Genomic DNA, 27,876 nt, shown 5'->3' on the forward strand with positions numbered 1-27,876 from the left:
GAAAGGATGACATTCGGTGACACAAAGTAAAGATCAATTTCTCATCTTATCTAAGCGAATGAAAGCAAATAACTTACGGATTTAAATTTCAACAATAAACACTGCACTGCACAACACTGGTTTCTGTCTTTATTAACAGTAATTAGTCACAATAATTGAGAAAACAACAAAACCACAATTGGCTAAATCCAAATATTGAAATTATTGACACCCTTTGAACCATAAACAAATTGTTTTGCTTTTTAAATGTTTTACTTTCAATTTCGTTTCATTTCATTCCGTTTTTTACAAATCACTTGCTTCCAAAATTATTAAATTCTGAAATTTATATAAAACTCCATATAATTAAATTTGCGTGTTTAAGGCATAGCTTTCGATTATTGAATATTGATATTGCTTACATTTCATTTGAATTTTTTTTCAATTATGTCTATGCTTCATATTCAGTTTATTTTTGCTGGCAATTAAAAAAGTAATGTCAACAAAGTAAACGTCATTTTATTTGACGTCCAATCCGAGACGAGACGGGTTCCTTTCCTCGAGTTCATCGGTCGCATTTGCGTAAACACACTTATCTTTATAAATTCAAGATTGTGCAGTACCAGAAATAGTCCAGATAAAACATCACCGTATGGCGTTTACAGATAATCAGTGAACCGCGTAGTGATATACGTGAAAGTTACAGTGATTGTGCGTAGGTCTAACGATGACGGAACAAGCGAAGTTCGAAGGGAACTCTGACCCTACATTGTCGAATGCAGCCGTGACGCCTGGTGGAGATGTGCCCGCCTTCAGAAATCCGATCCCATCGACCTCATTTGCAAATAGTACTTTAGGACCCCCAATTTTACCACCTAGGCCTGACTTGGCTGTACAGCCTTCTTACTCTATGAACCCTGGGTATTCTTACGGGGGGATGAATTCGTACGGCATGGGTGGTATGGGGATGGGAGGGATGGGATACAGTAATTATGGATATGGGGGTTTCGGAGGTGGGTATGGGATGGGGGGTATGGGAGGTATGGGTGGAATGTCACCTTATGGGGGATACAATAGATATGGACCGATGCATGGCGATATTGAGAACAGGTTTGTCTTCTCCATTGTTTTTGTTATGAGTCATACAATAGTTGTTTGTTTTACAAGGGGGCAAAGTTGTTGTTTAACTGCTCATGCTAAGAAAGATTCCAAAATTGAACCTGAAATTGAATTGGTTCGAAAAGTGGAATCTTGAGCATTGCCAGGGTTTCAAAGCACGAGTGAAAGGCAAAAATTTTCACCAACTCAACCCGAAGCAAATATTAAATGTAGAATATCAAACAAAATCAAATCCAAATGAATGTTATAAAATATTTATTGTCCAAAATCATCATTTAAAAGTTAATTCTACCAGGAAACATAATAAAACAACGCAAAATTTGCATTTGATTACTTTGCCTCACATGTGAATAAAATGTAACTTTCCTATCAGTTTTTGAAGTCCAAAGTAAGCCTTTCAGAGCTGGTGTGGTGAAAATATGTTTTTAAGCCTTCTTGAGTTTACCATGGGCCTTAGTCAATATGTGTAAAAAAGTCCTATAATATTTATTTATTAATTTTGTTTGTAGTATTAATCATTTCACCAGACATGTTTAGAGGTAGGTAAGTTAGAAACTCCGAGGTTAGAAAGGTAAAATGGTGTAATCAAATGTTGTGATTTTCTATATGTATGAATGTTCACACCAAATTATATAACTCAATGTAAACATGAAGGTAGATAACATGATGTTATTGAGTAAGATATTTAAGATAATATCTAAATTACTATGGATATCTTTGTGAAGTCAATTATCAGGGACATTTCAATAATGACTTGTAAAGTACAAATTAAAAGTAGCAGTTCAGACCAGACAAACTTTACAACAAGGACATACTGCATTTACTACTCGTATTTGGATAGTATCATATTTTGCAACATAAAAAAACACTTAAAAATGTATTCACCATCAATACTTGACCTAATGCATTTGAAAGTTAAAACTACAGCTGATGTTTTGAAAAGATGTGTCCCGCCGAGTTTGTTGCCGTCCCATACTGGGATACCCTCCTCCAATTGAGGGAGGACTTAAATCTTCTCGAGGCAGAGGTGTAGGGTTGGCCGGTGTAGCTTTATATGACGTTCATAAGCGCATTGTTATATGCCTACTTAAATAATAAACTATATTTGTCTATTCCCAAGAAAAATATAATAGGAAAATAAGATGTGTGGTAAAAATACAATTTGTATCTTTTCCAGATTCATCCAAATGGCAGAAGAAAGCTCACGGCCTGCCTTTGATTCAATACAAAGTCTAGTCAATGCAGTCGGCAGTGTTGCCATGATGCTTGAAAACACATTCTTTGCCCTCACTAGCTCATTCAGAGCCATATTAGGTAAGTTGGACTGTTATAGACTTATTCGTAAAATAAACAGAAATAAATGTCATATACTAAGAAAAAGTGACCAAGGCCTCCAGTGCCCCAGGCTGGAATCGAACCAGCGTCCTCTGCTATCGCGGCATGCCTGTGCCATTCGCCCACCGGGCCACAGCGGCATAGGTCGAATTTTTCCAAGTATATTTTCTGAAAATAATTTGATTTGTTCTAATACTTAGTGTTAGGTTAGTGTTGTTCGTAAAATGTTTGTGTTCAATGCATGAATCTAGGATATACCTGGATCTGGTTTGAGTGGTGGGGGTAACTGACAGAACGAGATAGTCTTATGTATCTTTCAGTAGGAGTAGCAGAGAAAGCGGTATTATTGCTTGTCCTTGTCACAGTCTCACTTTTTGTTTGTTCCCCACCTTTTTATTAGTATGGAGAACGGTGGGCAACAAATGAATTCGACCAATCACAGTGTCGCATTTGCGTATGTTTTGTCCCTCACGGAGTCACGCGTATACCACTTACGGAGATACTATTAAGATTCGATTTTTAGGGTTCTATAACCAAAGGGTAAAAACGGGATGCTATTACTAAGACTCCACTGTCCGTTTGTCTGTCTGTCTGTCACCAGGCTGTATCTCATGAACCATGATAGCTCTACAGTTGAAATTTTCACAGATGATGTATTTCTGTTGCCACTATAACAACAAATACTGGAAAGTGGAAATAGTGGAGAGAATGCCTTAAGGCATTCAGTCCGCCATTTGTACATTTTTTTATTGTGTAATAAAGTTTAAGTAAAAGTATGGAACCCTTGGTGGGCGAGTCCGACTCGCACTTGTCCGGTTCATTATGTATTTGGATTGTGCAAGTAACTTCTTAATACTAGCTAACTTTAGGATATTTAACACACCTTCCAAAGACGATAATGAATGAATAATATACAAAAAAATTAGAATAATTGTAATACTAATTGTCTGTTGCATTTCATTTACAGCTTTAATTAAAGAGGTTAATAACCCGCAGATTATAAGTAATTGTTCCAATTCTGTTTATGTTTGATTGGTTGGATTTGGAATATCTAAAGAATACTTTTTAATGCTCCATCCTCCACCTCGTCGTCAGTTACCATCAGATGACATTATACGTAGTTTGTGATGTTTTTCCACAAGTACTAGTTGAATACATAAGTACAAATAACTTAGTAAACTTAAGTTATAACTAAAGGTGTCAAGTTAAGGTAACATATCGTATAAAACGAAACTAAGTTTATGCATTCGTTGTGTAAACGTACTATTGTTATTATGTTTTATGTCGCCGTTAATATTTTATTTCTGTATAGGGTTCAGGGGTCAGTCTGTTCACAACTGTTTAGTGTTTATGAATCGAGTATATAAAATGCACAGACAAAACATCCTCTAGACTGAGTATAGTCGCGCTACCCCCGCTGCCACGCATACGATAATTTTACTCCATGTTCGAGTCGAAAGTGTCCTTGTGTGACGTCCGTGAACTCGTTCGTCGTTTGAACGGACCAATCACGGCACGGGACTTCGCTCACCTCGTCCCGCGCACCCCCGCATTTTTGGCAGCATCGGTTGCATGAAATAATTGCTCTAAACTCCGTCTAGAGGATTCTTAGTCTATGATAAAATGTAGAAACATTTTAATGGCTGTAATAATGTTTCCCTACACACACTTAACAATAGATTCTTAATTATGGGAAACTGTGATAGGATACTTAGGATAGCTGTAATTACTCTAAAGCAGGCCACTGACGAGCCTTCCAAATGGATGCCGTTACAATGGATTCCAGAGCCATCACACTTTTTCATACGATTTTATTTTTTTGGTTTAATCAGTAATCAGTGTATTTATTGCTTTCATAGGTTATACAGGTTGGTACATTGTATTGGTTCAGCTATGAAACCCTGTAGGGCACTGCAATATAACTTAAATCTAACTTAATAACTATTGCTTAAGGCTATCTCTAATACATTTTTTTTAAATAACCATACGATCATGCATCATATTATATTCATCTAGACACGCGGCAGCGTGTCAAGCCAAGTTCAAGCAAAGGAACTGGCTAGCCAGCGCCGAGTGTAATATTACATGAACCACTTGGTGCCACTTTTGACCCTTCTATAACTCAAAACATCTTTGACGTAAACACATAAAACTACGTGTGTTTAATTATATCCATAAGGATATCTAGAAGCCCAAATTTCATGAAGCTAGCTCAAACGGTTATAAAGGTATGAAGGTCAAAAAGTCGTAAATTTTAAGACTGACTTATGACTTATAGTACCTAAACCTAACCTACTTCCAGATGACCTAGAAGGATGAAATTTGGAATCCAGCTTGGTTATTGTGTGTAACCGTAGGAAAAAATCTAAAAATAAAATAAAGTTAAAAAATAGGGGGGGTCCCCATACAAAAAAACCACTTTTTATTGGGACTGACATATAAGTACCTAAACCTAACCTACTTCCAGATGACCTAGAAGGATGAAATTTGGAATCCAGCTCGGTTATTGTGTGTAACCGTAGGAAAAAATCTAAAAATAAAATAAAGTTTAAAAATAGGGGGGGTCCCCATACAAAAAAACCATTTTTTATTGGGACTGACATATAAGTACCTAAACCTAACCTACTTTCAGATGACCTAGAAGGATGAAATTTAGAATCCAGCTCGGTTATTGTGTGTAAGCGTAGGAAAAAATATAAAAATAAAAAAAAGTTAAAAAATAGGGGGGGTCCCCATACAAAAAAATATTTTTTTATTGTAGCGTTGGAACCGTTACAAGCAGATATTTGAAACTACCCCAATATATGTATTATTATATTTGCTATATTAAAATAAAGTTTAGTTAGTCAAAAAATAAGTGGTGTCCCCATACAAAAAACTTGTAATACGCTCTAAACAACCGGCCAACGGTGTGTCGTCGGCGGCGCGCGGCACCACATAATTATACAAAGAACAGAAGTAAAAACCATACAGCGGAAACACAAGAAAAAATATTAAATCTCAATACCTGCCTAGTTTTCTTTACAAAAAGTATTGATATCCCACCAAAAACATAAATGTAGAAAAGGAGAGCCAAGTTCAATACAAAAATTATGCTTGGCTGTGGGGCTCGCCGCAAAAAGAATGGAGATCTAAATGAGTGCCACTACCAAGTTCTGTGCAAAATCCAAATATGTATTTATAGGAACAAAATAACATTATAAACAAGTATTAAACTCTATTTCTTTGCTTTATTGGATACCTATAACAATTGCTGTTATTTAAAAAAATGTGAGATCTTAAAGTAGGTTAGATTTGGCTTGGCCAGGTTTTATCAGAATTACAATATATATAAAATGATTGATATAATGAAAACTGGCCAAGTCAAATCTAACCTACTTTAAAATCTCACATTTTTTTAAATAACAGCAATTGTTATAGGTATCCAATAAAGCAAAGAAATAGAGTTTAATACTTGTTTATAATGTTATTTTGTTCCTATAAATACATATTTGGATTTTGCACAGAACTTGGTAGTGGCACTCATTTAGATCTCCATTCTTTTTGCGGCGAGCCCCACAGCCAAGCATAATTTTTGTATTGAACTTGGCTCTCCTTTTCTACATTTATGTTTTTGGTGGGATATATATATACAGGGCGTCCCACGGCGATGCCACATGGAGGGAAAGTACCTTAAATATCATAGATAGCATATTTTGCTGAAAGAAGACTTCATTTTATTTTTAAAACTTAGTTAAATTGCATTCATACTTTTTTAATTTTCTTTTTTAAAAAATGTATGGAAAAAAATTATTGCGTCATTGGAGGAAAAGTACGTTAATTATTGTAAATGAACATCTTACTGAAAGAAGACATTATTTCGATTTAAAAAAACAAGTTGAATTGCATTTTAAATAATTTCATGGTTAAACCGGGAATCGAACCCGCTACACGAGAAAAAAAAAATACCTTGTACCAAAAAAATAATTCTCACATTGAAGCCTTTCGATCGGTATGACAAAGCTACAAGGTATTTTTTTTTCTCGTGTAGCGGGTTCGATTCCCGGTTTAACCATGAAATTATTTAAAATGCAATTCAACTTGTTTTTTTAAATCGAAATAATGTCTTCTTTCAGTCAGATGTTCATTTACAATAATTAAGGTACTTTTCCTCCAATGACGCGATCATTTTTATCCATACATTTTTTTTCAAAAAAAATTAAAAAAGTATGAATGCAATTTAACTAAGTTTTAAAAATAAAATGAAGTCTTCTTTCAGCAAAATATGCTATCTATGATATTTAAGGTACTTTCCCTCCATGTGGCATCGCCGTGGGACGCCCTGTATACATCTTTTAAACAGTTACAATTTTTTTTTTAAGTTGCGGTATCTAAACTAAACTACTATATTAAATACTATTACTATAATTAACTATCTAAGAACTCTTGCACTGAGTAAAAACAGCTGTCTAATAAATATTTAGTTATTTTTCTGTTAAATAGAGTATCTTTTTCTTCGTCTCTAATTGTTTTTGGGAGTTTATTGTACACTTTTATACACATTGCATGTGGGCTAGAGGCGTGCATTTTTAGTTTAGATGGCGGCATAGGAATTCTATCTCTAGGGCGTAAGTTAATATTGGTAGGGTTTTTTGCTGCAGGGAAAAACTGCTTGTTTATTTTTTTTTTTCCTAGCCTATTTCAGTGTCCCACTGCTGGGCAAAGGCCTCTCCCCTTAATTTCCACGACTCCCGATTTGGTGCTTCCTCCGGCCAGTTGTTCAGGAAGCTGTCCAGGTCATCTCGCCATCTCCGTTTGGGCCTGCCGCGGCCACGTCCCTCTACCGGCATCCACTTGGTGGCTAAGCTAGCCCACCTCTCCGGATGCATGCGGTAGACGTGACCGGCCCAGTCCCATTTGAGCCTAGCGGTTTTCTCGCCTACGTCAGCAATGCGGGTTTTGAAGCGCAGCGTGGTGTTTCTTATGTGATCAGTTAGTTTAACACCTAGAATACTGCGCTCCATGGCGCGTTGGCAAACCTTCAGTTTGGACTTCTGAATCTCTGTGAGTGACCAAGTTTGAGCGCCGTAGGTTAGAACAGGCAGAATACATATGTCAACGAGTTTGCGCTTCAGTGACATAGGAAGGTCGCCCTTCATCAGCTCCTTCATGGACCAGTAGCTCTTCCAGGCATTTTGAACACGGCGCTCAACTTCCTTGTCTTGCCTGTTACTGAAAGAGACTAGCTGGCCCAAGTAGATGTACTCGTCAACATAGTGTATGATCTGCCCGTCCACCTCGACACTACTACGTTCCTTGCTATTGGTCATCACTTGAGTCTTTGCGCGATTCATTTGAAGTCCAACCTGAAGGCTTGCGTTGCTCAGATCTTGGAGCATTTGCTGTAGTTCTGCTGCAGAAGGGGCAAAGAGAACAATGTCGTCGGCGAAACGAAGATTTGATAGCCTTCTGTCACCGACGACTATTCCCTTAGCCTCCCAGGAAACCGCCAGGCTCTTGAAAACTTCTTCGAGGGTGCTTGTGAATAGTTTAGGAGACAGCGGATCACCCTGTTTAACACCTCGTTGTATAGGGAACGACGGACCGGAGTACTGAAGTTTTATATCGGCGGTGCTATTGCTGTATATATTTTTGATTAAGTTTATATAGGTGGGATGAATATTTTGATTTATTAGTGCGGTTACTATGGCAGAATGGGTTATGCTATCAAATGCTTTTCTGTAATCAACAAATGCTAAATACAGGGGGATCTTAAATTCATTATGCTTTTCAATGATTTGGTTGAGTGTGTGGAGGTGGTCGGTGGTGGAAAATCCGGGACGAAAGCCAGCCTGTTCGGGGGGTTGATGTCGATCGAGTTGCCCAGCAATGCGACACTCGATGACTTTAATAAATATTTTATAAATATGAGACACCAGACTGATAGGTCGATAGTTGCCTATGTCGAACTTATCGCCTTTCTTGTACAAGAGTATCATATTAGAATGAAGCAGTTTTTGGGGGAATTTTCCTGTTTTTAAGATGTTGTTGAATAATTTGGTGAGGGGAAGTGAAAGGTTGGTCTTTCCGAAAACTAGTTCTTCCGTGCTAATCCCGTCCACTCCAGGGCTTTTGTCGAACTTCATCGTGGACATGGCTTTACCCACTTCCTCGCTTGTGATGGGAGAGATAGTTTCAGCGCAGTAATACTCTGGTGTGCTATTTGCGTTGGATGGATCCGAATATAGGGATGAATAGAATTGTGTGCAGATGTCCATAATTTTGCTCCTGTCACTATGCTTTTGACCGTTTTCATCCTTTAAGCTGGTGATCCATGATTTGCCTTTCGTTATTCCATTTTTTGCGGTTCTAAGTGATCTGTTATTGATAAGTGCTGTTGCGACTAGATTAGTGTTGTGGTTGCGAAGGTCGGTCCGGATGCTTCGTTTAGTCTTCCTGTCTATTGCACGGTACTCAGCAGAGCCTATTTCGAAACTAGTCCGCTCTTTTATTAAATTCTTTGTGGCAGTCGACAATACAGTGCGTTTCTTTTGGATGGTCTTGATTTTACTATTCGCGGATTGAACTGCTTTCAAAATGTTGTCATATTGAGTTTCTGTATCGTCGACGTCTAAGTTCAATGTGCTAAATTTGTTTTGCAGTTCCAAATTATACTGATCATAGTTGGCTGTTAGTGTGGCTCTGTCTAGTTTTTTGTGTCGTCTTGAGAATATGCTTTTGCGGTTTATTTTGAAATTAAATTTTAAGGTGGTTCGAATAGGTCTGTGGTCTGAGTTAAATTGAATTTTATTTAAAATTCCTGTATTACTTATTATGTCATTGTTTGTAGTAAGTACGAAATCGATCTCGTTTTTGGTTTGCCCATTTGGTGACACCCAAGTCCAGCGGCGTTGTGGTTTTTTTGGGAAGAAGCTGTTGCTGACTTTTAGGCTTTGCCCAAATGCGAACTGGATCAGGCGAGAACCACGTATATTCCGGTCTCCCAACCCGTATGGTCCGAGAATTTCATCGCTGTCCAGTTCTTGTTTGAGCCCTATCTTAGCGTTGAAGTCACCGAGGATAATACTCCAGGATCCTCGATGCTCCTCGCAAGCCTTGTTTAGTAGGTCGTAAAAGTCCTCAACCTCGTCATCGCAGTGCGCGGATGTAGGTGCATAGACTTGAATCACCGTAAGGGTCTGATTTGGTGCTAGCCGAAACTTGAGAACTGCAATTCTGCTGGAGTAGCTACAAAATTGGATTATATTATTCTTCCACTTCTTGGCCACCATAAAGCCTACTCCACCCTGTCCTCCGGTGTCCCCGAAGTGGTAGAATATGCATCCGTCCCTTTCTTCTATTTCTTCGCCCGGTCTTCTCACCTCCGATAAACCTACTATGTCCCACTTGATTTTATCCAGCGCATTCTCGAGTTCTATTAAGCGCTCATCTTTTAGCAGAGTCCGGACATTGTAGGTTAAGACGTTAAGCTTTTCGGTGTCCGTTTTGCATGCCAAGGTCGGTTTATTTGTAGTGGGTGTTCCTGCTGAAAACTGCTTGTACTTTCTTAAAAATTTACATAGTTCGAATATGTACAAGGATGTCAGAGTCATAATGTTGAGCTTAGAAAAATGTGGCCTGCAACTATCTGGTTGGTTTATATTAACTAAGATCCTTATACATTTCTTTTGTAATAAAAAGAGATCGTTAACATTTGTACTGTTGCCCCATATTATAATACCATACCTTAGCCACGACTGGTCGATCATTCAAATCGGTATGCTTTTTTATTTCCATTAGTGCATACGTAAAGCTGGATAGTTTTGAAGCTATTTTTTGTATGCGGAGTTTCCAATTCATATTTGTGTCAATTTCAAGTCCAAGAAGGTTTGATGAGTCGATACATTCCAATGTCTGGTCCTGGTAAGTGAAATTTATATTTAAATTACTTTTTTGATGTGGCTTATAATGCATAATTTTCGTTTTGTCTAAGTTCAATTCAAGGTTGTGAAGATGGAGCCAGTCAACAACTTTGGAAAGAGTGTTGTGTAAAATGGAGTTTACGTTGTTATTATTAGTAGAATAAGGGAACACTATAGAAATATCATCAGCGAAAAGGACACAAGTATGATCTAGTATTTTGGGGAGATGGTTTATGTAAATTAAAAATAAGAGGCACCCTAGATTACTTCCCTGTGGTATAGAGCCTGACAAGATTTTCTTTTCTGATTGTACATTTTCTATAACTCTAGTGTGAGGATTGTGGTACTCTACTTGGACTAACTGTGATCGATTTGACAGGTAAGATTGGAACCATTTGTGAGTAATACCTCTCACGCCTATGTTATAGAGCTTGTCCAGTAATATTTTATAAGACACTTTGTCATAGGCTTTGCTCATGTCCAGTAAAATACCAACGGCATATTCCCTGTCATCATATATATAAAATTTAAAAACCAGAACGGGATAAAAAACGAGGGAAGAAGCGAGATGGCGCCTTACAAATTTCTAAAAAAGTTTTTGACACGTTTCTCGAATACGACGCATGTATGATAAGAAAAGACTGTTCCATTCAATTATCTAAATATGAGAATACAACTAGAGCATAAAAACTATTGCTTACGATGCGTATTTAATTTACAATATAGCTCAATAGTGGGACCGGATTTTTGCACTATAAGTTTTGATAATTCTAAAGTTGAAAAAGTGATACTTATCTGATATGGGACATATTTTTAAGCATATTTGCAATATATGATGAAAAGTTAGAACGAGCGTTAGATATAAATTAGGTATTTATATATTTTTAGTAATGATTTTTTAATATTGAATTAAAGTGCAATGTTTAAGTTCCATTGTTTATAATATGTATGACGCTTTATAATGTAAAATTATTAGAATTTTTTTTAACGTGCTTCTTTATCAAACTACAATTAGCTTATTATTTAGTCGATATTGAATTAAAGTTTAATAAATCCACAACAACATATCTCATTTTTTAAGTTAATAGGCAAGCTAAAAAGCTAGAAGAATAAGATATATGCTCTAGAATTAATATGCGTTTTTTGTCCTATAAGATCTAATATTGAATTAGAGTCTGTAAAAATAAGTCTATTACTATAAAATAATATACGCAGCCATATTATGGAAAGTAAGAAATTTCTGCGTGTAGCTTGCATTGTAATAGTAAAATCTAGTTAAAAAGGCGCGAAATTCATACATACGCCGCGCTGGTCCGTCAGTCGCCGGCGCGGCGCTCGAGAGCCTATCATAGCCTACCTATACTTCGCCCCTTGCCCCACCTCCCGCTCAGTAACACTGTCTGTCTTTTCTTATCATTCACTTGTTTGTTTACCGTGCACATGTATAAATTAGATGCGGACATTACGTGAAATTAAAATATCTTATTACGTAAAAATACCTACAGCTGGTCAATCAGATCTTGGCAGTAGAAAGAGGCGGCAAATTTGAAAAATGTAGGCGCGAAGGGATATCGTCCCATAGAAAATTTGTGTTTCGCGCCTTTTTTTAGTGACAAGATTTGCTTGACCAGCTATATTTCATTATCTTGACTAATATTGTAATAAAAATGTACAAGATATTCACAACTATTTTTTACTATACATAGTTTGTAAAAACAAAGTCTCATTTCAAACATAGACAGAGAGAATCATCATACTATCTTTGACTTACACTAGTACTAGCACCCAAAAGAAAAGGATGAATATAGTTTTTTGTTTTTATTTACTGACAAATGGTTTGACCAACTATACCTATTTCTGGTTCCTATTGTCATGTCCTGTCCTATTCAAGGTCAATATCATAATATGTATATTATAAACCAACTGCTCAATATTACACGGTATACATCCTGAATATACAATAAGGTAAGTGAGGCCACTTACCTTATTGTATATTCCGTGTGGGCCGTATATGCCTATATACAGCCCACCTTAAATTAAAATGGTTTTTTTTAATAAACAGGATATGAAGTATGAAAAACTCACTCAAATAGGTTTCTCATTTATTTAAGTTTCTTCATTATACCAAAATAGTTATAAAAATATTACGATACTCTTAATATACCTTAAAAGTCCTATTATGGGCCTTATTGAACACTAGCAGTGTATTACTTAATCCCGCAAAAAATAATCATTTTGACAGTAGGTAATAACAGATTTTATTGTTTTTAACTTAAGAGTTATACATATACAAATAACAATATTTGATACTTCATAACAGGAGGATTTATTTATAATAAGTGAAAATAATTATTTTGGGCCTTAATAACTAAAGATATAAAAATTGTCTAGTTTACGCGAAAATAGTAGGTAACTAAACATAAATCTTTATTAGTTATAGTAGTATCATCTTTTAACATCTGGGGGCACGGCAGTGCCCCTGCCAAGACGAGCAAAGCGCAAGGGCACTATCTACCTTTTCTCGAAGCGCTTCGTCGTTTTTTGGAACCCTCATAACTTGGGGTTGGATTATACCAGATAAACAAAGTTCTCGGACTTATTAAGCATATCAATTGCATAGCTCTTATACTTTAGATTTTATTCATATCTAAAAACTTCGATTTCGTCACTGACTCACTCACTTGATGATCATCAATACCGGGTACTTCCTGAAGTCCTCTAAGAAGCTGAAATTTGGTATGTAAGATAGTTTTAGTACACAAACAACAAATAAATTCAAAAAAATTTTATCCCTAAGGGGATGAAGATGGGGTTTAATTTTGTATGGGGAATCAATAATCGCTGAACCGATTTAGTTGAAATTTGGTATGTAGATAGGTATTGTTATGGGGAAGGATATAGAATAGATTTCAACCTCAAAGTTTACCCTTACGGGGTGAAGGCAGATTTTAACTCCAAAGTTTACCCTTACGGGGTGAAGGGTTTATATGGGGAATCAGTAAGAAGTACATTGTGTAACAGATGCCCCCAGATACTTATTTCAGGATTTTTAATAGTAAATCACCCCCAACCCTTTAAATTAGGGCATGGAAGATTGTCATAAGCAACTTACAAAAAGAAGTGAAATCCCACCAAAAACATTTTGATGTAAAATGTTGCCCAAACGAAACCATAAGGCTCGCACTGTCAAAAAGTTATCAGATCTCTTGCCAAGCTTCTAACTCTACAAGCCCTCTAAACTTTACTAGCCCTACACCAAAAGTATGTGGCTTGGCCGTTTCATTTCTACAAGAACTACTGTAAGTATAATACAAAAACCGCCCAAATGCGAATCGGACTCGCGTTCCAAGGGTTCCGTACATTACACAATTTTAACAATATATATTTTTTTTAGAGAAAAGTGAGTAAAATGTCTTTAAAAAACCCGTAGGGATCGGAAAACTAGGTACTTAAGTCCGACTCACGCTTGACTGCACATTTCTAATAGGTTTTTCTGGCATCTATAGGAAAAGAGCTAATATGTGTATTTTTTTCATAATTGTAGACCCAGTAGTTTCGGAGATAAGGGGGGGGCGGGGAATGGTCATTTTTTGCGTATTTTCTTAAATAACTTCTAAACTATTTATTTTAAAATTATGAAAAAATATATCTGAGGTTCTCACAATGAGCCCCTTAATTTGATATATAACAAGATATAGTGTTTTTTTCTTCTATTTATCATCTCAAAAGTGACCCCTTTATTTGTGACGTCCCACGGTCAAAGGTACCTTATGGTGGGTATGGAGTTATGCATACCCCAGTAATCTACAATAAATAAGCTATCGATAATACAAAAGAGATATGATTTTTTGAAAATAATGTTGTGAAATGAGCAACTTTACGATACAGAAGTTTTAAGTTTAGCTGCCTAAAAAACTATGTTCCTGAAGTAAGTTACATAGTTGACTACAAATAATAATACCTTATATATCTGAGATTTAAAAAATGTTGCGACTTGTTCTGTAATGCAAATAGAAACCTTTGATATCGACTGATTTATGTGTATACTAACCAGTCTCTTGAAAATAAAGTTTTATTACATTTTCACGATTTATTGCAATGAGCTCTCTAGATTTAAATTTTATCTATTAGAAAACGACACTGAGAGACAGTTTAAGCAAAAAACAATACCGATTTAGAGGTGAAAATGTATTTTCTGACTTTTTCATATAAAATCAGATAATTGAATATTTTTACTTTTAATGTAACACACAATCAATTTTTCTGAGCACATAATATGAAAGAAATTCTGTCATTCAAATGAAATAAATCCTAAAACCCCAACTAAATACTATATTTAACCCCTTATGCCACTTTAAACTTACATAACAATAACAGTATTTGCTCCATACATTTACGAAAAGGTACCTTATGGAAATAAATCTAATAATACATCACTACAAAACATCAATCACATTGAAGCTTTTATCTTTTATGAATAGAAAATATTAATTTACATTAAACTGGCACAAATTTAATTGGTTCTTCGTCATAATAATCTTAAAAAAGACCAATAATTTGTATGTAATGAAAAGGTACCTTGTGGTTAAGTTACATGATGAGGCATGATGATGATGGAACAGTTAGGATAAACTAATAATATTTTGGGGTAAAGATATTATAAATCGTCTATTTCTTATCAATAATATATTTTGGTTGCCATTGAAGACAAGCGGCATTGAGGTTCAATGACCTTAGATATTCCATAAGGTAATGCGTCGGGTATTGGCATTTTTCAGCAAACCAATGGCTGATTTATTGCATGCGACCAAACCAAATGAAGATTATTCTAGTTAAGAAAGACTTGACGAGAGTAACTTTAGTATAATAGCAGGCTACTTGGATTTATAATGTCGGTCGATGTACGGTTATAATATTTGCTAGGCGCCCCAACCAGAACTGAAATTATCAAATTAGTTTTGCAGAATGCTAATACAGTTCTCTACCAAACTTCTTTTCCCGTATTGACTAGTTTTTTTGGAAATTTTCAACCTTTTTTCCATAAGGTACCTTTTTACTAAACTCTGAGACGACGTTACTAGGCTTATAACTAACTTATAACAAAAATAAAAACAGGTAAACAAACGTTACGCATTAAGGTTTGAGATCACACAATAAAAAAAAATTGAGCATATTTGCACCTCTTTACAAAACATTTCATAACTCCGAAACTAGAAACCCTCATAAGGTACCTTTTCCCGTGGAACGTCACATTTGAATTTCTATTATTTACTTTACATGTATGTTCTTGGGTTATAGACTTACATGTGTATACCAAATTTCAACTTATTGGTGCAGTAGTTACGGAGCAAATAGGCTGTGACAGACAGACAGCCAGACACACGAGTGATCCTATAAGGGTTCAGTATTTTTCCTTTTGAGGTACGGAACCCTAAAAATAATGAATTTAATAAATTTTTCACCTTATGCCCATGTGGCGGTAGCGAAACAGCCAAGCCACATATTTTGACTAAGGTGTAGAGTTAGTGAAGTTAGGGCTTGTAGAGTTTGAAGCTTGGGTCGACAAGAGATCTGACAACTTTTTGACAGTGCGAGTCTTATGGTTTCGTCTTAGCAACAATTTACATGAAAATGTGTTTGGTGGGATAATTTTTTACAGTATAAATATTTATTCGTAACAAATAAGTATTATATTAACATAATTTTGACAGTACATCTGGTGCTACATTACGACACCGGTGCTATAATAAGCACATTAAAACACTCCCTTTGGCCGTGTGTTAAAATTTGTCACTCGTTGCAAAATATCTATTTTTCGCACTTCTATCGTAAATACCTACCTATGTATTAACAAAAAAAGTCACTTGTAAATAGTTACTGCCTTTAAAAAGTATAAGTGCCGCAATGTTATTAGACTTTTTGATCTATAAACGTCTTTAGGTCAATAAAGCAAGTGATAAATGATTAGAGTTAGACCAAGAAAAGTCTGCAGCAATTTTGACAGCCCACGCAGTGCAAGTGTTATTTATAAGTCATAATTTTATAGAAGTTTCTTCAAATCGACCTTATTAATAAGAGATTAAAAATATTCAAAATTATCTTAAAATATTTTAATCTAATATTTCATCTCATATGTTCAATAAGGCCCGGGACTGGACCTTTTTACCTGCACTGACAGTGGGCCTTCTTAGCAACAAGTACAAATTCAGAATAATTGGGAATAATAGGGAGCAACTGTTATTTTTGAATGCTGGGCCTTGTTACCCGCCGGGCCTGATATGCCTGCACTTCAGTGTTGGGCAAAAAGTAATTGAATTACTAATTAACAATTGCAATTACAAAATGTAATTCCAACAAATAATTTCCATTACATGTGGAAAGTAATTAAAATTTTAATTACTAATTACAATTGCAAAATGTAATTAGTAATTAAATTATTAATTACATTTTGTAATTGAAATTTGTAATTTAATTACTTTTTTGAATTACAATTACTTTTATAGAATGCAAGTTTTTGATCATCTTTATTTCCAAAATCAGATGAACATTTTGAATGGTTTTAAATTTGACTAAGCAACATTGTTAATGTTAACTTTGGTTGATTTGGTTGGACTGTAGCAAAGGGAGGGCTGGGAGTTAGAATTTTTTTCTGATTAAGTGGTGTCATTATGATACTATTTTTAAATGATTGTAATGTGTAGATCACGTCAAAATAAGCATCTTTTACTGGAAAAACTTTTCTCTAAAATAAAAAATGGCTGAGTTAGACGCCTCCAAAGACTGATGTTTTTAAAGGGAGCTGGGACTTAGAAAATTTTCATCGCGAGTGGTGTCATTATGACATATATTTTAAATGATTGTAACGTATAGAACACGTTAAAATAGGCTACTTTTACTTGAAAAACTTTTTTCTAAAATTGAAAATAGCGGCCTGTATCAAATGGGGGCCGTTTCTGTGACCTAGATTTTTTTTGAGAAAATGAAAAAAACAGGGGTTTTAAAACAGTTCTTAATAAAGTTTTAGAAAAAAGTTTTTCAAGTAAAAGTAGCTTATTTTGACGTGTTATATAACAATCATTTAAAATATATGTCATAATGACACCACTCGCGATGAAAATTTTCTAAGTCCCAGCTCCCTTTAAAAACATCAATCTTTGGAGGCGTCTAACTCAGCCATTTTTTATTTTAGAGAAAAGTTTTTTCAGTATAAGATGCTTATTTTGACGTGATCTACACATTACAATCATTTAAAAATAGTGTCATAATGACACCACTTTGTCAAAAAAAATTCTAAGTCCCAGCACCCCCTTTGCTACAGTCCAACCCGAAAGGCACCTTAGGTCGGCGCTTACGTCATTATTAGCGGCGCCCCAATACTAATGCGGTGCTACGCGACGTAAGCGCCAACCGCCATATTCAACGTGGTTTGTCACATAGTACCCTGTAAAGGTATGATTCCAGGGATAAAAATATGTTATAACGTTATCCAGCGTATAATGGAATTTATGGAATTCATAAAAGTTTTTCTTCATAATTACTCCAAGTAAATTTGTTCATATTTGCATATTATTAAAAAGGTAAATGAAATGTAATTGAGTAATTTAATTACTAATTAATGTAATTACAATTGCAAATTTCACAGAAAATTTAATTACATGTAATTAAATTGTATGTAATCCAATTACATTGTAATTCAATTACATGTAATTAAATTAGTAATTAAATTACACGAGTAATTAATTACGCCCAACACTGCTGCACTTCACCTACCTTATTTGTTTTACAAGGGGAAAAGTTGTTGATTAACCGCTCGTGCTAATATTGATACCCAAACAAGCGAAACATTTTTTTTATTAAATAGGAGGCAAACGAGCAGACGGATCACCTGGTGGTTAGCGATTACCGCCGCCCATGGACACCCGCAACACCAGAAGGGTTGCAAGCGCGTTGCCGACCTTTAAGATGGGGGTCTTTTAAGGTTTGAAGGTCGTATCGGACAGTTCATTCCACAGTTTGGCTGTGCGAGGCAGGAAGTACATTCACAAATTCAAACATTCTAAAATTGAAGCACGAGCGTAGCGAGTGCTTCGTAAAATTGAACCTTGAGCGTAGTGAAGGTTTCGAGGGACGAAGGTTAAATAAAATTTTCATCACATCAGCTCGTAAAGGCCCTCTTGATTTTTCGAAACGGATAAGAAAAGTGGCATTTAATTTGATGCAAATTTTGAGTTGTTTCCGTAGGTAAATTGGATCAGTTGGTTGGTAATATTGACTTTAAAATTATAAATATTGAATAACGTTAGTTTGAAATTGATTTTATGATATCTTAAAAAATATATGTCGCTAGTCATTTATAACCTAAAAGCGCCAAATTACGCAAAATTATATTGAAATGACACCTGTGTATTGAATTTGAAGAATACTTTAACAAGGGTAGTTATCTGTATGACAATGCACCTAAAATAATTTTCAAATGTATCTATTATTTCTATACTTAACACGATAACGAATTCTACGTAAACGAAACCGCGGGCAATCCCTAGTACATATAGAAATAAATAAGGGAAGGTAAGTTTCCATTAGTGTACTGTGTAAAATAACTATTTACCATTGATAATAATTTTATAAACGCTTTGCGTATTTTAAGGTCACCGCGCTAACCGCTAGCCCGCGACCGTCGATCGCTGCCTCCTGCCCCGGCGCACAGCGCGGCGCGCGAAAACGCCGCGCGTTTGAAATATAAGCTCGGAATGCATACTTACGTATCAGTATTTAGTGTCGCCGTGATTTTATATTTCTAATCTTTTGTGTGAGAAGTAAGATCTTTATTATGACCGTGTAATATTAACTCTACAGACTTTAATTCAATATTGGCTATACTGCTTAACCAGAAATCAATATCTAGACAAGCACATTGTCTACATTTCTAACTTTTTACATGTATACTAAGTTGATAGGTAATATCGTAATTTTGCAATATCAGCTACTCTAATTCTGTATTTACATAATAATTCGTGTTTTTACGTTCACCAGAAAGCAGCTGTTCCAGATTTCTAAAAACCGAATATTGTGAATAAATTAAAGTGTTATTGAATATGTTAAAGTTTTTTGTAACTTTAATTTTATATTTACATAGTTATTTAGCAAAAATTGAAATATTTAAATATGGCCGAACGCTCCACCTAAAATTTTCTAACTTTTTACATGAACGTTATTTAACATGCTTACAATAACATATCAAAAAAGAAAAAACTTTAATGTTATCAAAACCCATTTTTGTTCCACCGCTGGTCTAAATAAGGAAAAGAAATTTTCATAACAATCTTCATTTTATGACGTTCGACCATTTCTCGGCAACTCTCGGTTTGTTTCGTTTCGAACTTCAAATAACCAAAATTATGTTTGTTATGTTGGTATGCAGTGATTTCTACGTGTTTTTATACGAAGTAAAATAAAAAGTGATGTCAACCTCAACCTTTTACCTTAGTTTATGCCCATACGAGTGATATGCCATAAAATGACTGATGATGACTTATCAATATCAATAGTAATTTGTATTTTGTTGTTTTAAATTTCTTTTTGAGTTATATTATTCAGATTTACTTTCACAGCCTCGGCAAACAAATTCGTCCGGAGACCGGGCTGCCGAGATGGGCCAAAAATACAAAGTTGATAGCAAGTTCTAATGTACGTAGATAAAATTTAAGTGCATGTTCAGATATTTTTGAGCGAAACGACCTGGTGAAAATAAGCAAATGTACAGTCAGCAGTCGGCCAAATATCGTAATATAAATCTGTTGCTATAGAAATAAGGATGTGTTCCGATATACTGGCGGAATACTGAGAGACAAAGTGGCTAAGCTTACATTGGCTCGGACACTTAGAGAGAATGGGAGAGGATCGTGCTGTGACGAGAGCGTACTTGGGACAACGAAATGGGAGACGCCCAATTGGACGTCATAGGTATCTACCGCTGGAACGACGTAGTTGCTCGAGATCTGCTTATCCTCGGCCATGGGGACTGGCGAGAGCTATCGCAAGACCGAGAAACATGGTATGATCTTTTCTCGGAGGCCAGGATTCACATAACCGTAGTAAGTAATGTTAGTATTCAGAAAGGGAAATGGGGATTACGTACGCTTGTACCAAAAGGCGATTTATGGGCGGTGGTCGTCCATATTCGTCTTAAGGCGGAAATTAATCTAATGAACGTTTTTGCAATTAGGCTTATAAAAACAAATAATCATTTTATGTTGAAACGAGTTTTAAATAAATAACTACGTCGATGAAAAAGTATAATTTTGCCTTTTATAAAAACACATTTTTTTTCAGATATTTTGCTTATTAAGTTATCCAAATAACGGCTACAAATAAGAAATCCCTATCACCGTTATGAACCCTGGCAGGGTTGACACACTCTTTATTTCATTTACGCGAGCGGAGCTGCGGGCCCGTCTAGTTTATAATATTATGTATTTCTTGAACGTATTTATAAAGAGCTAGAGTCGTTGACCTATTTTTACGAAAGCCGTTCTGATTTTCACACAAAATATTGAATTTCTCACAAAATGCATAGAGCTGGTTAGACATTATTGTTTCTAATATTTTTGCAAATGTGGGCAATAAAGCTATCGGGCGATATTGACTTTGACTTTGACTTTAGACTTTGTCCAATGACATTGCGGCTCACTCTCTCATTAAAACAAAATGTGACACGCAATACACATTGGAGAAAGATATTGGATAGATGGAATACCATCCTAAGCAACATTTAATTACAATTAAATATTAAAAAGGTTTTTTTTAACTACATATTACGGTTCGATTGGTTAGATTGGACAATCGACTTATCATTTGAGTGTCTGAGTCATCATCATCATCATCATCTCAGCCATAAGACGTCCACTGCTGAACATAGGCCTCCCCCTTGGACCTCCATACGTGCCGGTTGGAAGCGACCCGCATCCAGCGTCTTCCGGCGACCTTAACAAGATCGTCTGTCCATCTTGTGGGTGGACGTCCTACGCTGCGCTTGCTAGTCCGTGGTCTCCACTCGAGCACTTTTCGACCCCATCGGCCATCTTCTCTGCGTGCAATGTGGCCTGCCCATTGCCACTTCAGCTTGCTAATCCGGTGGGCTATGTCGGTGACTTTAGTTCGTCTACGGATCTCCTCATTTCTGATTCGATCACTGAATGTCGTGTCTGAATGGAGTGTCTGAGTGCCTACCGCGAACCACGTTCGACTTGTTGCCTCCCTGTAGCACTTGTAAGTTCGTACGTAAGTGTGACAGGGAGCAACACGTCGAAAGTGGTTCGCGATAGACTATCTGAGGTATAAAAACAGAGCTTAGTTGGTTTAATCATGTGATTACAGGTGTAGCAGAGAACTTCGGTCGCCTAAGATCACTGTTCGCGCAGTTTTGGTCGACGTTCGCCGTGGTGCGGTCTCTGAACTGGCTCGTACGGAAACTGATGGTCATGCTTGGGATTAGGACGGAGAATGAGTTCAAGGTCAGTGTTTAATCCTTTGAATACCCCCGCCACAGTTTACTCTAGAGCTCCTGACACTGCCCCTCGCTCTGAGGCCCTACCGCGAAAACCGAAGTTCGCAAATTACGGGCATATTTTTCTGTCACACTTATTACGCCTTTCAGTTAAAAATTAATAGGAAACTTACGCTATATGCCAAAAGAATCCATTTTATGCCTAAGATTGAAACTGCTGGATCGATTTTTATCAAACATAGCTAAGAACCACCGCAAGTTAACTCGCTTTCACATGAAAAAACAAGTGCATCGAAATGTATTTCATGAGATTACCGCAATATAACTTTGCGGAGGCCGAAAATGTAGGGCTGCCAACTTTTTTTTGGTGGAATATAGTATTTTTCAGAATAAGGCATCAAAAATTAAGTAGGTACATTCCAAAAATATGTAGTAGGTACTTTTAGATAAAATACCTACTAATAGCGGAAGCAGTTATAAAGTTGACCCAAAAATTTTTTATTAAGCTATGAGCTTCATCACATATGTTCCTTGAGTAATTCTAAGCATTTCAAGCCTGGGAGGCAATAAGAAATGTGTGTCTACTCGGATTTGTAATGGATTCAAACTTTCAACCCCTTTTTAACCCTGTTAGGGGATGAATTTTACAAAACGCTGAAATTACTTTTCCTGTCTTTTAATAATATCCCCAAATACAAAGATTCAAGTCCCGCGTTCGAAAATTTTTTTGATATCCATACAAACTTTCAACTCCTTTTTCACCACCTTAGGGGATGAATTTTCAAAAACGCTGAAATTAGTTTTCTTGTATTTTAATAATATATCGTTTTACGAAGTTTCAAATTCCTAGCTTAAAATAAAACTTGAACCCCATACAAACTTTCATCCGCTTTTTAACCCCCTTAGGGGTTGAATTTCTCAAAATCGCTTCTTATCTCTTGTACACTTTATAAATGTAATCTAGTGTGCAAATTTCAACTTTCTATCTTTTGTAGTTTCGGCTCCGCGTAGCAAAAATCTCCAACCAAATTTTTCACCTTTTTACGTTTTTCTTGTAAAATTACTATGAAATTGAAAAAACAAATATCAGCAATGAATTCTACGTCTTTGGTTTATACGAAAATGATACCAAACTTGCCCTAGTACCCACCAGGATCAGAGTAGATTTTTTTTAAAGATGACGGATGGCGGCCGTCTTTGTACCCCACCCTCCCCCCCACTTCAGGCTAGAAATGCTTAGAATTACTCAAATATCAGATGTGATGAAGCTCATAGCTTAATAAAAAATTTTTGGGTCATGTATGGCAGCGTTACATAACTGACTCCAGTATAAACATGAGTGTAATATACGCTTAATCGGAAATATGTATAGTATTTTAGCGTAATAGGGTTGCCAACCGTACTGTATTATATAGTATTGTACTATATTTTGGCTCTCTGTACTATATACTTTTGGTAAAATATATAGTATACGAAAATGATAATTCGTGGAAGATCGAGTCGATATTAAAAACACGAATATCATAGGTATGTAAGATTGACCTTATGATTATTACAACTAGGTAGAATATCAAATGTAGGTATGAAAACTATCTATAAGAGATGTAGGTATGAAGTTCGGTATCTTGTTTTCATTTATCACCAAGATAATAAGCTAGTTACTGTTGCCATTATCTTACTACGTTTATTTTATTCTTGTCTTTTATCAAATCCTAGAGTGCCACTCATTTGTTATCTCTTGTCTCCGTGGAAATGATGCGGCTTGTGACGCACAAATTATCTGATTTAAAGTATTTAAACTGAAATAAAACTGGAAAGATGGGTAGAAGTACAATCTGCGGCGGTACCACGGTCGCATTTTTATCGCGTGCTACGTTCTAACAAGTAAGTGCGAAAGTAACAGGCGATAAAAATGCAACCATGCTGCCACCGCTGAACGGCTTATTTCTGATTGTAAACACGTTTTGACTGCGAAATAGCTTTAAGATTTCAGTACATTCTGTCTAGATCAGCTATAGCTGTCTAGATCAGCTGTTTTATTTCGTGATTCTGTATCAATAAAATATGCAACAGTTTCTGGGACTTGAGTGCTTAACAAAATCGACGGTCTCCTTTCAGTAAAATAAATCAAAATCTATTATTTCAGGCATGGGCCGAAGCAGTGGCGGCTACGCAAACCGGTACAGGCACGCCCGAGCAACGTGCCAAGGGCGCCAGCTGGCCTATCCTCCTATTCTTCGGAGTGATCGCCGCCGCCCCGTACATAGTGCTGAGAATGCTGAGTGGCCTCACCACCAGCGTGAATGAGAGACGTAAGTTTTAGTTTAAAACCCACGCTAGCGTCTTTTGAGCGTCGGCGTGTTGTCAGCGCTTTGCGAAAATGGCGTCGCAGTTGCGCCAACATTGCGTCGAGCAGCAGCGTTGGGTTGACTAATTGACTATAGCCTGTATCTTTAAGGCTTGGCCACACACAGAGCGCGACGCAGCGCCGCGTCCGCGCCGCGTGATGCCGACGCGATGCCTGGTCAAACAGGGCGCGCGCCGATCGCGCCGGCCTCACGCTCTCAACACGCCCTCAAGGCGCGCGTGAACGCGGCGCGGCCGCGCGGGAACGCGGCGCACCGCTCGCTGCCTAACGTCCGATCCTACTGATGTGACCTTGCGCGACGCGGCGGGCCGCCGCGTTCGCTCGGCGCAGCGCTGCGCACGCGCCGCGCGGACGCAAGGGGCCGCGCGGCGCGGGGCGCGACAGAAGCGGGGCGTGATACCGGCGGGACGCAGTCTGTTTGACGTCGGTAACCTGTTAGCATGTGCCGCGGTCGCGCGGCGTGGACGCGGCGCGGACGCGGCGCTGCGTCGCGCTCTGTATGTGGCCAAGCCTTTAGGTATTTAAATAAAAGTAAACAATTTGTACATTTTCGGGTAGTTATAACATTTATTGGTTAACCGACCAATTACAAAACCGCCTGGATCAGTCACTGAACGACCTTTGACTTCAACCTACATTATTTGATCGTGTAATATTTTCTTCTACCCTCAACTGGCTTAAGGAGCCATTTGGTAGGTTTACTTTTATTTAAATACCTAATGATACAGAGTATAGACGGCGACGCTCGGGAGACGCTAGTGTGGCGTCTAACACCTTAGTAATACGGGATAGAATACTTTGAGACTAGAGGTGTGCGCCGATGGCAAAATCATCGGCGGCGGCGTCCGATGATTTTTTGACCGGCGGCGGCGGCGTGATCGGCGTGAAATCGGCGTGGCATAATTTTTGATACTGCATGAGAACGTGGCTGTAGAAACTCTACATTAAAGCCTTCTGAGTATTTACTAGGCTATCCAAAGCATATTATGTGTGTTTTCTAAATTATTACCGAAAATTATATCCCGGCATGTCACTTGGCAACCATTTATTACCAATACCTACCTAATGATTACCAACGGTATGTTTAAATATTAAATTAAAAAGGATACTTTAAAACGCTACATTTAAGGCAGTATTTTTACTTACTTTTAAACGAAATACAAATAAAACACAAAAAAATCTTTAAGTTGCCTTAAATCTATATTGACTTTTCCCAGCCGCTGTCGCCTCACTTAGGATTTGTTACGATATAATGATGAATACTTTACATTTGTCTGAACTGAAGTTTAACAGAAAACTATAAGACTAAAGATATCGTCGTTTTCGAAAGTAAACTTATCTGGCCGGTTGATTCGCTCAACAGAATGTCTTTGGAGTGTCCCGTTTTATAGAATATTAAGGTCTACTTTGTTTTCTTTACTCCTAGCTTAGTGAAGATATTTGGTGATTTAAGTTCCTATAAGTAGGTATCATTGTTTAGGTATAGTTTATTACGAAGCTTTAACCTGACTTTTATGATTTTGATTGAAATATATATTACTAAGTAAAAGAAGCTGATAATCACCATAAAATGACTAAGAATTGATCGTGTGTATTTTTAAATGAAATTGTATATTATGTGATAAATAAATCAAATCATATCTATCATATGATGACATTGATGTCTTGTTGATGACCCTCATGCGTGTCACCAGAATCATACGAGAAATCATAAAATACGCAATTACAGCTTGCTGGAGATTCTAAGAAGAAAATAGCATGTATATGTCCTAGGATATGAACCTGCTATTTTCTTGACTTTAGTTCACTGATTAAATTGACAATAAAGAGACTATTGATGTAAAACAAAATGCGTTCTACAAAAAAGCTGTGCGATAAAATATCAAATAATAACCTGAGATCCAGAAACAAGATCTTGTTTAAATTAACGCTAAATCGTTATCACAGCTAACACCGCAACAACAAAAATTTTGCTTATATGCTTCACTGGCAAATAATAAGCCAAAAAGCATAAGGATCTTTAAATTATACCTCTGACACTATCTACTTACTACGCAACATGGAATAAGACACGATAGGTATAAAAATTTCCCACGCCGATTATACGCCGGTCAAATTTATCGGCGGCGGCGGCGTGGAAAAATCGTCGGCGGCGGCGGCGCGGCGGCGCGGCGCACATGTCTATTTGAGACATCGGTAAAAGATGTGAGACGTAAGTAACATAAGGCTATGCGAAGTAGAACCATAATGCCTTGTAATAAAATCAAATAGTTGAGCTATCTTAAGCTGAAAACGCCAGTTTGATTCCGGCCTCCGCCACCGGTGGCCTAGGTCCGTTTTACTTTAGTGTATGAGATGAAATAGATGTATTTCAGTTTATAATTGAAAGGAAACACGCCCGTAATGATAATCAAAATTCAATTTTAAATTTAAAAGCTCAAGGTAGTTTTTTGGCTGGCTGAATTGGCTGATTACCTCTGGGGCTCCAACAGTTAAACGTCACTACTAGCTCATTAGTTACTAATCAATAATTTTTCTAACCCTTTTGTAATTTGGCCACAGTAAATGACCCAACATCATGGCAGAACCCACTCCGTTCCGTGGCCCAATACGAATTCCAAGCCACTACACCCCAGGAGCTCAGCTTCCGGAGCGGTCAGGTCATCCTCCTCGCACCACAATATCTTCAGGGCCAGCTCTGGAACAGCGGCTGGCTCATAGGCAGCACGGACAGACAGACAGCCGGGCTGGTACCCGTGAATTATATTAAAGTTATCAAGCCGGAGGAAAAAGATGAGAAATGTATGGAGGAGATGGATAAGCATTTTAAGCAGGAGTTGTGATGTTACTGATTTTTTGACTCAAATAAATATTTAGATATTTGTTTGAGATGAAATATAATGACTATGGCCATATATACTAACGCCATCTAGTGAAATTCTTTTTCAAACGTCCACAACTTTGCAGAGATAAGCAGTCTATTATCTTTGGTATTAGCGTAAATTTAAATAACATATTGTAAATCTGAAACACTTTTCGATTATTATCATTTGTCTGACGTCATTATTTATCCGGGAAAACTAATAGTATTGTTTTATTCCTTGTTAATTAAAACCATACTTAGGTCCCCTTCATAATATACAAGAGTTTTCATCTGTGAGTAACAGAATTTTATAAAAAGTATTTAAACTGAAATAAAATTCATGAAATTTATGTCGCCGTCGGAGCTTACGGAAAGACATAATGTCATAATAATTCTAATTTTAATTTTAAAAGAGACATGTAAACGTTGTAAAAACTGGTTATTTCCTTGCATATATTTTCTTCATGTATTTAGGGCCGAAAGTATACAGACAGACGGCAACCCGACTGGGGACTGCACGCTAAGGGGCCCCCCCACATCTGGGGGCCAATTTTTGAAATTCGATCGTTCGATTTCGTCATTCGGAAATCGGTGGAAAACGGCGAAATGCTAATTTTTGAAATACTAGCGATAGAAATTGGGAATCGAGTGGTATTGACCACTCGTTTTCAATTCTATTAGTAGAATTTAAATGCCTAGTAGTGGAGATATTATTGAACGAAATACACGAAATCGAGTAGTCGAATTTCAAAAATCGGCCCCCTGGCGTCTTTCGAGCGTCGGCGTCTGTCGGCGTCGGTCCAGC

General features: G+C 36.8%; 1 protein-coding gene and 1 long non-coding RNA gene across 2 annotated transcripts in view; one reads left to right on the forward strand and one right to left on the reverse strand.

Moving 5' to 3' along the window:
- LOC134673802 (uncharacterized) overlaps window positions 1-27,876 on the reverse strand; it is a 253,073-nt gene that overhangs the window by 57,437 nt on the left and 167,760 nt on the right. The gene's annotated exons all lie outside the window — the stretch shown is intronic.
- On the forward strand, window positions 517-27,862 carry LOC134673754 (peroxisomal membrane protein PEX13). Its single transcript, XM_063531773.1, has 5 exons — window positions 517-1,089; window positions 2,276-2,412; window positions 21,711-21,847; window positions 23,987-24,152; window positions 26,771-27,862. The coding sequence occupies exons 1-5, from the start codon at window positions 707-709 to the stop codon at window positions 27,049-27,051; spliced, it is 1,104 nt and encodes a 367-aa protein (XP_063387843.1). The 5' UTR covers window positions 517-706; the 3' UTR covers window positions 27,052-27,862.

Source organism: Cydia fagiglandana, chromosome 19 (genome assembly GCF_963556715.1).
Source record: "Cydia fagiglandana chromosome 19, ilCydFagi1.1, whole genome shotgun sequence".
NCBI classification, from domain to species: domain Eukaryota; kingdom Metazoa; phylum Arthropoda; class Insecta; order Lepidoptera; family Tortricidae; genus Cydia; species Cydia fagiglandana.